Below are 10632 nucleotides of genomic sequence, written 5' to 3'. Positions count from 1 at the left end.
AAAGGCAAAAGCAGGTAATTGTTTGTCGGCTTCATTTATTCCAAAGGGTATGTGCTCATCAGACATCTTATTTTATTGTACATTGCAACATTTTCATGTTTTTTGGCAGATCAAAGACCGAGTGGATGGAGTCAAGACTTTCACAACATGTCCCCAAAAGAGTGAGTGTAACTGTAAAACATTGAAATTCAGTCAAATTAAACAAGCAGCTATGCAGCATTTCTACTTCCAGTACCTTAATGCAAGCTTCTTAAATTACGTCTATTTTGAAATAGTTACATTATTGCAATTTTATTCTTCCAAAAAAAAAGTTTGAAAGAGATCCCCGAGTAAAATACAGTTTTACTTACTCTAAGAATATATTTCTAAAACATCACAGGCTACTGTTTGTGTCCCCTTTAAAACAACACACACATTGGTGCTCCTATCATTGTTCACTCACAGAAACCAGGAGGAGAAAACCAGGACGGCGTCCGCTCCGGAGAAGCTCACGTTCAAGGAGCGTCAGCGTCTCTTTTCTCTGGCGTCCAGCGCTTAAATGAAGGCTGAAGATTTGTAAACAGATGCCTCAGAGGAGGCGCATGTTTTCCTATTCATAGATAATAAATTGTTCATTTAGCAATACATTTGAGGCACTTCTGCTTATTTCTTTATTTTTTTTTTACTTTATTGCTGTTGTAAAAGCTACTTTGTGCGCTGATAAAAATGCACCACGGCTTTCTCCTGTTCGTGTGTTTCGATGGAGCCTTTCCGCAGATTGCGGATCTCGCTGATGGCGTCGACCCCCGATATCTTCCTTGTCTTCACCAGGTAGCAGGCCAGCATGGTCCCGGTTCTCCCATGACCGTGCATGCAGTGGACTGCAACGCCCTGAAGAGGAACAATACAGTGTTTGTTTAGTTCACTCGGCTGTAACACGGCACACCCATGCCGCATTGCTGTGATGAGGAGAGCTTGCAAAACAATCCTTTGTGATGTTAAATCTGATATGTTTGGGGTTTAGACTTTTAAATCAGACAATGCAACCAATTTGAGGACATCATCTCTTTTTGCTATTTTAAGGCATTTTATAGAACAAATGATGACTCATTTAATGGATAAAATAATCGGTAGATTAAGCAGTGGTTCTCAAATGGGGGTACGTGTAACCCTGGGGTATACGTGAAAGCACTCCGATTAGCATCCATTAAAAAATCCTTTAAAAATAGATATTTAATACATATTCAATAAAGTTCATGAAGATAATTGTATATATCCTATATTAAATAAGACACTGATGGCACAGCGCTGTGTATTACATCTTTTTTTCAACCAAAATGATTTTGCACTGGTTCGGGGGTACTTGGCTAAAAGCATATTTTCCAGTTGGTATATCACTGAAAAAAGGTTGAGAACCACTCGACTTATGGATAAAAAAATTACCATTAATTGCAACCGTCTTTGCAAGAACTGTTGAAAAATACACAGGAATAATGACCCTGTCTGACAACTGGAAGAAGAAAATCAGATACTCCAAACAAAAGACTAAGCTTTAGAAAAAACATTGGAGCCTCTTTGAGGATTTAGAAAATAAATAAATGCACAATATGCAATCCAATATACAGAAAAGGACATTTCAAGCTCCTTTTACTTTAGAGGAGACACAAGGTTGTGAAAGAGTTTCTCCTTTCCACGGTATGATCACGTCATAAACCGTCATAAACCGTCCACCGTCCATAAAGCCCAGGCTACCCAGCATCGATCTGGAGTCTCACCTCTCCCTTGGAGTTGGCCTCTTCCACGATAGAGAGGAAGCTGTCGATCTGACTCGGTGAAGGAGGTGTGAAGTCCACTATCTTGATGTGGTGCAGCTGTAACTCCGGGCACGAGTCATAGCACGGGGGTTTTCTCTCACACAGGCAAACCAGGTGTTTGATACCGTTGTCCAGCAGGTACTGGTAATCAGACGGCAGCCTGGGCAGCGCCAGTCCGGCCAGTTTGTCTGGCTCAACCCAGGAGAAATTGTTTGGAGGAGTGGAAGCCATGCTTGTCCAACTGAGGAGAGGAGAGAAGGACACGAGTGATCAACTTGGCATAAAGTACTTTATTTCTTGATATGCTTTACACCAAATCAAACAGTGAAAACCTGCCATGGAAATATGTATTACAACTCTCCCACATAGACATTGGGTTTTAACTGATGATAATTCTTCACTGTTGATTAGTCTGTCACGTCCTCAATATCTTGTCTTTAACGCAAAGATATTTACTTCACTGTCATAGACGAGCAAGAAACCAGGAAATATTTGCATTTAAGAAGACAAAAAAAAGTGAACACAGCTTTAGCCAGGTGAGGCTATTACGTTCCCCGACTTAAGCCTAGGGGAGGCGGGGAGTAACAATGAATGTGATGTTACCTTTAGGGAGAATAACTCACATGCAACAAAGGAATAAACAAAAAGGTGGTTTTATTAACCAAGGCACAAAACAATAACTACTTCCTCAAAAGGGAGGAAGGAAGCGATAGCATACAACCGGATCAGTAACACAATAGTAATGGTACGACAAGGTGATCACTTCCATTCCACGACAACACAACCGCAAACACACCGGACCGGTGTTACGGGTTAACAGGGCCGCCTGTTAATCCGTGACACCGGCAACAGCACCAACACACGTCTACGGCTTGCACTTGCTATGGGCCCACGGTGTCGTCTGGCTGGCTTCCCCAGCCTCTTATTCAACTGCGGTCAAGTGAGCCCACATCCTCCGAGTGAGCCTCAGTTGCAATTCTAAATGCACCTCTATTCAAGGTGTTACGGTACAGGGGCCAGACGGGGGCGGTACGCAAGCACAGAGAAAAGGAGATCCTTGCTGAATTAAATGAATATTCAAATGGCTAAATTTCACAATATTCAAACAACTATAAAAACAGATCCTTAGATTTGTATATTGAAATTCCACTGCAGTACTGTTCAGGGGGACCTCTGGTATGTCCATGTGCATGGCCTCCAGATATTACTGTACAGTTTTGGAGAAAAGTGAATTCAAAATCTGCTTAGATTTCATAATGATATTCATAATTCCTGACATCATCTCCAGCACCTGTCATCTCACCTGGGCTCATCTCCACACCTGCACATAATCTTCAGCACCTGTCATCTCATCAAATCCTTCCTGTTAAATACCCCTGGCTTCCATCTCTCCAGTTGCCAGATTATTTCACCATTTCAATTAGTATGTTGACTCTGGGCCTCTCTTAGTCCTCTCAAAGATTTAGACTACTCTCATGCTTTACATTGTTTTTGACTGATACTAACTCCTGTTCCCTGTGCCCAGGATTCCATGCCTGCATTCCTGCCCAGCCGCCCCGTCACTTAACCGCTCAACATGCATTCAACTCCTGCTATACCCAAATCACCTGTGTTTAGTAAATGAAGTCCATTCCGTCACCCTACCTTGACGTCCCTGTGTCTGCGCTTGGGCCCAGCCAAAGCCGAACCCTAACAATAACTATTAATATTAATGTATCTTTGTACAAAATGACTAAAAAGACAAACGCTTCCATTAAGCTTAATGTGTCGATTCTCAATTTCGACAATCAATTCGATAATGTCTACGTAATATTATATGACGTCTTAATGAGCATAGCAGGGGTCCCTCTGAACAGTACTGCAGTGGAATTTCAATATAGAAATCTAAGGATCTGTTTTTATAGCTGTTTGAATATTGTGAAATTGTGAATATCATTATGAAATTTAAGCAAACTTTGAATTCAATTTTTTCCAAAGCTGTACAGTAATATCTGAAGGCCATGCACATGGGCATAGCAGAGGTCCCTCTAAACAAGACTGCAGTGGAATTTCAATATACAGATCCAAGGATGTGTTTTTATCGCTGTTTGAATATTGTGAAATTGTGAATATCATTATGAAATTTAAGCAGACTTTGAATTCAATTTTCTCCTAAACGGTACAGTAATATCTGGAGGCCATGCACATGGACATAGCAGAGCTCACCCTGAACAAGACTGCAGTGGAATTTCAATATACAGATCCAAGGATATGTTTTTATAGCTGTTTGAATATTGTGAAAATCTATTAGTTTGAATGCTGCTTTTTTTGCTATCCAAGCCACCGTACACCACCATACCGTAACACCAGGAATAGACGGTCATTTATTTTCATACGGGCGGCTCACTCGGCGGATGTGGCCCGCAGTTCTTATTCACCTGTCGGCCCAATCAGCCGATTGCCGTCTATAATCTAACCTGTCCATGGCAATTTGTACATACACATGTATTGATCCTGAGGGGGAGCATTTGTTTTTTGCAGCGGCACGATGACTGAATAAGTACAGATTCATAATGTACATACAAAGAGGTATACAATAGTAATAGAAGAATAGAAGTAAAACATAGAAACTGTACAAGAGCACCGTAAAACAACTTTAGACGTTAGCCTCCTGGTTAGACCAGAGTAGCATGAGATAAACATTAAAAACAATACATATTTCAACAGGATAGGACACATGCCTGATGTGTAAATGCATGCCTCACCCGACTCCACCTAGTTTTACAGAAGGATTAGACGAATAAGGCTAGAGTTCAGTCTAGTTTCTCTGAAATATAATGAACCTTTCAGATAGGTAATTCTTCCTGTAAAAGATTACGTCACGTTGGCATTGATGCGAATCGGGTTTTCAATTTTATAAATCCACATTTTCATTTTTCAAATCGACAATGAACATTCTGCATCTCTGCAACAATAACTCTTAGTAATTACATGTTTTCTTGAAATTAAAAGTACAAAAGCGCAGGATGGGTACAAGTTAATTCAGGGCTGGGCCCGCCCTGGACGGACAAACCTGTCAGTCACTTATCACACGTAAAAAAAAAAAAAAAGAGCACAACTCTCTGCCGCCGGCGACAGGCGCTTTCACAGGAAGTAACATGCAAACAGGATAACAAAAAACAAAAATGTTTGTTTTTGCAAAATAAAAATTACCATAACTCCTCAAATATTTACGCCATCGACGTAATTCCAACGGATTTTGAACGGTAAGAAGCGTAGCTTTCCAGTGCCATGCGATGGCAGCGAGCTTGTCTGTGGGGGAGGGGTGGAAGAGAGCAGGGCAGAGCAGCAGCAGAGGACAGGGAAGATAGTTTGACTGGCTTTTCACTGCCTTTTGAGTGGTGTTTTCTTTGGAAATAATATGTTGTGGTTGTAAATAATAGTATCAGTATAGTTTCTGAGAGTTCTGCCACTTGCTGGCCCACCTAAACCCATGTTCATTTTCAATTGTTTATTAGAGAGATATGATGAAAATTCAAATACATTTCTTAACCTTTTACTTTTTACACAGTTTATAACATTAACATATAATAATGACAAATACTTGCCAGATTTTTAGATTTCTCCTGATTTTTAGATTTCTCCTGAAAAAAGGAGCAAAATCATTTTGATCACAGACAGTCGATGCTCCACAAATGAAAGGCCAACCTGATTATGCTTTCGAGAAAGACTTAACAAAGCAGTTCAGGAGTGAATGGAGGGACACTCTCCTACGCAAATTTCACTTGGTGGCCAACCGTCGTCTCCCGCTCTACTAATGGTGAGTTATCTGGTTTTATCCAGCCTGTATGAACTAGGCTAAATGATTGGTTGTAGGCCTATGCGTTTGTTCTTTCTTGGAAAAACAAACAAACATGTTCTGCAAAGCAATGTCTTCTTAATTTCTATTGTAGGCTAACTGTTGGTAGGCCCTTTTCGTCGTTGCTGCATGCTGCGCTGCCCTCTGTTTTGGACAAACACCGGACAGTGTGTTGTTGTTGAGTGTGTTGTTATCGTTATTGTTGTTGTTATTGTTGTTGCTGGATGTGTTAGCCTAATAATTTTACACCTTTTTAGGCCTATTTTTTAAATGTCTTGTTGTGGCTAAATCTGCTATCTGCTGATCTTTTCAATACAATAATATATTGTGGGACTTATGTGTTGCTTGATTGCTGTGTTAATTGATTGCCATAGGCCTACATTCTATTAGGTAGGCTACCTGCTCAGCTGGCCTATTTATTAGCTTGTGAGATTTTAAATAATACCGTCTGTCACCTTTTTGTGCCAGAGTTCGATTATAGGTGAAAAGTTGAACTACTATGCTACCATAGGCTGTAAAAAAAAAAAAAAACACGTGCCCCCCCCAAAGCAACGTAAGCCCCCCCGCAAATCAGTGCCTGGCGCCGGTCCTGTCTCCCGCAAACATTACTTACAGTTTTCCTTCGAGAGGAAGGGACGTCCCGCTACTCGTCGAGCTGCTGCTGCCTCGCTCCCCGATAAAGGACTTTGAGCGTTTTCTGCTAACGGAGTTGAGGAAGACGATCAGTGTGCATCAGCGCGCTAGCTGCGCAGCCGACCGTCTCATGGCTCTAATACAAGCAACGCTAGCTGTTGCATTCGTGGGTGGGGCGCTGAGCTTTATCTGGGTCGAGTCCAGCTGTCACGATGAATCAGAGAAGCTGTAACCGCATCAGTGAGTTGAGGTATTAATACTTAAATTAATAATTTCATTTCAGGAAGTCAGGATGGCCGAGCGGTCTAAGGCGCTGCGTTCAGGTCGCAGTCTCCCCTGGAGGCGTGGGTTCGAATCCCACTTCTGACAGCATTTTGTAATTTCTTAATGTCTACGTCAGTGTTTTTCAACCTTTTTTGACTGCGGTCAAGTGAGCCCACATCCGCCGAGTGAGCCGCAGTTGCAATTCTAAATGCACCTCTATTCAAGGTGTTACGGTACGGGGGCCAGCTCAATGTCACAATATTTAAACAGCTATAAAACCAGTTCCATAGACTTCTACATAGATATTCCACTGCAGTCTTGTTCAGGGGGACCTCTGCTATGCCCATGTGCATGGCCTCAAAATATTACTGTACAGTTTTGGAGAAAATTGAATTCAAAGTCTGCTTGAATTTCATAATGATATTCACAGTTTCACAATATCACAATATTCAAACAGCTATATAAACAGATCCATAGACTTGTACATACATATTCCACTGCAGGCTTGTTCAGGGGGACCTCTGCTATGTCCATGTGCATGGCCTCAAAATATTACTGTACAATTTTGGAGAAAATTGTATTCAAAGTCATCTTAAATTTCATAATGATATTCATAATTTCACAATATTCAAACAGCTATAAAAACAGATCCATAGACTTGTACATACATATTCCACTGCAGGCTTGTTCAGGGGGACCTCTGCTATGCCCATGTGCATGGCCTCAAAATATTACTGTACAGTTTTGGAGAAAAGTGAATTAAAAGTCTGCCTAAATTTCATAATGATATTCATAATTTCACAATATTCAAACAGCTATAAAAACAGATCCTAAGGTTTGTATATCGATATTCAACTACAGTCTTGTTCAGAGGGACCTCTGCTATGTCCATGTGCATGGCCTTTAGATATTACTGTACAGTTTTGGAGAAAGGTGAATTCAAAGTCTGCTTAAATTCCATAATGATATTCATAATTTCACAATATTCAAACAGCTATAAAATCAGTTCCATAGACTTGTACATCAATATTCCACTGCAGGCTTGTTCAGGGGGACCTCTGATATGCCCATGTGCATGGCCTCAAAATATTGCTGTACAGTTTAGGAGAAAATTGCATTCAAAGTCAGCTTGAATTTCATAATGATATTCACAGTTTCACAATATCACAATATTCAAACAGCTATAGAAACAGATTCATAGACTTGTACATAAATATTCCACTGCAGGCTTGTTCAGGAGGACCTCTGCTATGCCCATGTGCATGGCCTCAAAATATTACTGTACAGTTTTTGAGAAAATTGAATTCAAAGTCAGCTTGAATTTCATAATGATATTCACAGTTTCACAATATCACAATATTCAAACAGCTATATAAACAGATCCATAGACTTGTACATAAATATTCCACTGCAGGCTTGTTCAGGGGGACCTCTGCTATGTCCATGTGCATGGCCTCAAAATATTACTGTACAATTTTGGAGAAAATTGTATTCAAAGTCATCTTAAATTTCATAATGATACTCATAATTCCCCAATATTCAAACAGCTATAAAAACAGATCCATAGACTTGTACATAAATATTCCACTGCAGGCTTGTTCAGGGGGACCTCTGCTATGGTGTTTTTCTGGCTTTTGGAAGAATATTTCCAGAGCCTCTCGATATGCGAAGTCAGAAACGTCATTGATAGAGCTCCGCAGGCTGCAGCCTGTTGGATGTTTGTCTTGACCTGCAAATACATGACCTGTTGGGCTTTTTAAAGCAAATCCCATTGTGAAAAGCACGCAAAAATATTTTTCGTCGCTCTCTGTCCACTGTGTGCTCACCTGTGTGCAGCGCATCGGGGCGGAACTCCGCCGTGCGCGATACAGAGAGCAGAGAAGAGTTGTAACGCAACCCAGAAATGACATGCTGTCGTGTAGATAAGATCAATAGCATACGGCCGTTTAGTTTAATAGCAGAACAAGGTGTAGACCTGTTTTATATTACTGGACCAGCTACTATTTTGCAGGCTCAGACGCTCAACAATGGAAAATCATTTGCAGCAACTAAATAATATTTTTTTGGACCAACCTCTTAGCGTTCCTGTAAAATTTGACGAAAAACGCCTATCCAGGTATACCCAAAGTAAATTGCAAGCTGTACTTGACCTATTTGGAGTAAATGCATGGTCTTGGTCTCTTTTGAAAGAATCACTTTAAGTGCTGCTGACACTGAGTTATATAAGTTTGAATACACTAAAGTATAAGGTTTTTATTTCCGCCTGAACATTCTTTGCAAATAGATGCCTGTAGATGACTATAAATGGGACTTATGGACTGGAAAACACAATGAGACAATAGCCTGAAGCCCTATCTAGCCTAAGTAAAAAGCAGATAACAATATCATAGAAAATTCATAGGTTCATAAAATTCACAAGTCACAAGTTACTTCTTGTCTAATTGGTTTTGGCCTAATACAACTTTGTTTTCTTTGGGGGAATAGACGGCTATTTAAGAAAGGTATGACTTATAATTGTCAAGTACCAACAGCTACAAAGTGTTGCTGAACATCCCTGTTGTAAGCACCAAGGATGTGTTTCTTCTTTATACGCTTAATTTTATATTCTGTATAAACAGATGGCAAGCCTTTGGTAAAATATGTAATTTGCCCTTATTGAAAACATTTCCTCTTGTTTTCCTCACATCTAGTTGTGTAACCTACAAGTTTCCTTTGCTGAAGAAAAGCAGGCTTTCTATAAATTCACATGACCGTTGTAATTGTAATTTTGTTTGTAAACTGGATGACAGCACTGCCTATCCCACCCATCCTATGTTAACCTTGAGGCTGCGATTTTAACATTTAACAACTTTACTTTCAAAGTGTCCATCAATCCTTTTCAGTGAGCTTTGACTTAATTGTCCATGTCGTAAGACTTGTCTGAGCTGTCATGACATATCATTATATTGAATGATTCTCTGGTAATTAATTGTTTTCTTAATGTTGTCCATGTAATTTGGGCATTGATTGTTTTGCCCCTGAAAGAACATTATAGTTTGATGTATGTCTCGAGAAAAACTGATTTAAGATCTAATATGTTGTTCTTCCTGTACTTGTAGATTATGTACCTGAAGATAGTAGACAACAACCGGTCTGACACTCACTTGGTCTTCTTCAATGAAGCCGTTAATGAGCATGGGTTTCCTGAGGTATTCATGTTATTTCAATGTAATGCTTTGTGTGATTGTTGACCTATCTTTAATATTAAGATGCTTTCCTCAAAAAGCTACATCAGTTCAAAAACAGGAATTGAACCCCTCCTGTGGTTATTATGCTTGAATTGTGCATACGAATTTGCCTGATGAGGTATATTTAAATTCACAAAATTATATTATGTTTTCAGAGTGAGAGGAGATCATGTAGGAGAAAATGTGGGAGTAGCTGAGTAAACAATCCGGTTCTACAGGTTTACAACACAAGGATCAACAGACTTTAACCGGTAAAATAATCCGCTTCAAGACACAACAGATCAAATCAGACTAAAGGCACATGTACTTTGGTCCCAATAGGAATCAGAGACCAAGAACAGAATCACATGAAACCTTGTCCAAACAGACAGCATTAGCATGCATCTTGTGTATGCTTTTTTTTGTGTGTGTGTGTGTGTGTGTGTGTGTGTGTGTGTGTGTGTGTGTGTGTGTGTGTGTGTGTGTGTGTGTGTGTGTGTGTGTGTGTGTGTGTGTGTGTGTGTCTGGGATTCAAACTTTACAGGTAGTGATGTGTCCTTTCGTGTCGAGGCTTCGATGCGCGTGTCGAGTAATCCAGATAGATTTTGGTGAAGCGGGTATCGAGTCTTGTGTCGATGACGTATGCGGTGACGTTTGAAGCCTCGCGAGCCGGCCGTACCACGTGACTGATTCAGAAAATAGTTTGTGGGTTTGCCGTGCGATTTGAAATATAAGAGGCAGAGAAACTCAATGGATTTCCCCCCTTCCTCTCTGTACCCAGCTTCATGTGTGCCTGTGAAAGGGTATTTTATAAAGCAGGCGAAATAGTCTCAAAAAGCCCAGCACAGTGGAAAAGTTCTTATTTTTAATTTAAAAAAATTGGACACATCAACAAGCG

At 40.3% G+C, this 10632-nt stretch overlaps 1 protein-coding gene across 1 annotated transcript; it reads right to left on the bottom strand.

Moving 5' to 3' along the window:
* Positions 1–30: 30 nt before the first annotated feature.
* Positions 31–6389, bottom strand: dusp23b (dual specificity phosphatase 23b). The gene is made up of 3 exons (XM_079228725.1): positions 6245–6389; positions 1755–2034; positions 31–870 (listed from the first exon to the last, which is right to left on the bottom strand). The coding sequence occupies exons 2-3, from the start codon at positions 2022–2024 to the stop codon at positions 685–687; spliced, it is 456 nt and encodes a 151-aa protein (XP_079084851.1). The 5' UTR covers positions 2025–2034; positions 6245–6389; the 3' UTR covers positions 31–684.
* Between the last annotated feature and the right edge of the window lie 4243 nt (positions 6390–10632).

Source organism: Taurulus bubalis, assembly GCF_910589615.1.
Source record: "Taurulus bubalis genome assembly, chromosome: 1".
Taxonomy (NCBI): Eukaryota; Metazoa; Chordata; class Actinopteri; order Perciformes; family Cottidae; genus Taurulus; species Taurulus bubalis.
The sequence above is the reverse complement of the archived record's forward strand: the minus strand, read 5'-3'. Positions and strand labels throughout refer to the sequence as shown.

Coding starts and splice junctions, on each gene's coding strand:
- dusp23b (XM_079228725.1), bottom strand. CDS start 2,024: ATGGCTTCCACTCCTCCAAACAATTTCTCCTGGGTTGAGCCAGACAAA. Junction 871..1,754: donor AGGCCAACTCCAAGGGAGAG/GTGAGACTCCAG, acceptor GTTCCTCTTCAG/GGCGTTGCAGTCCACTGCAT.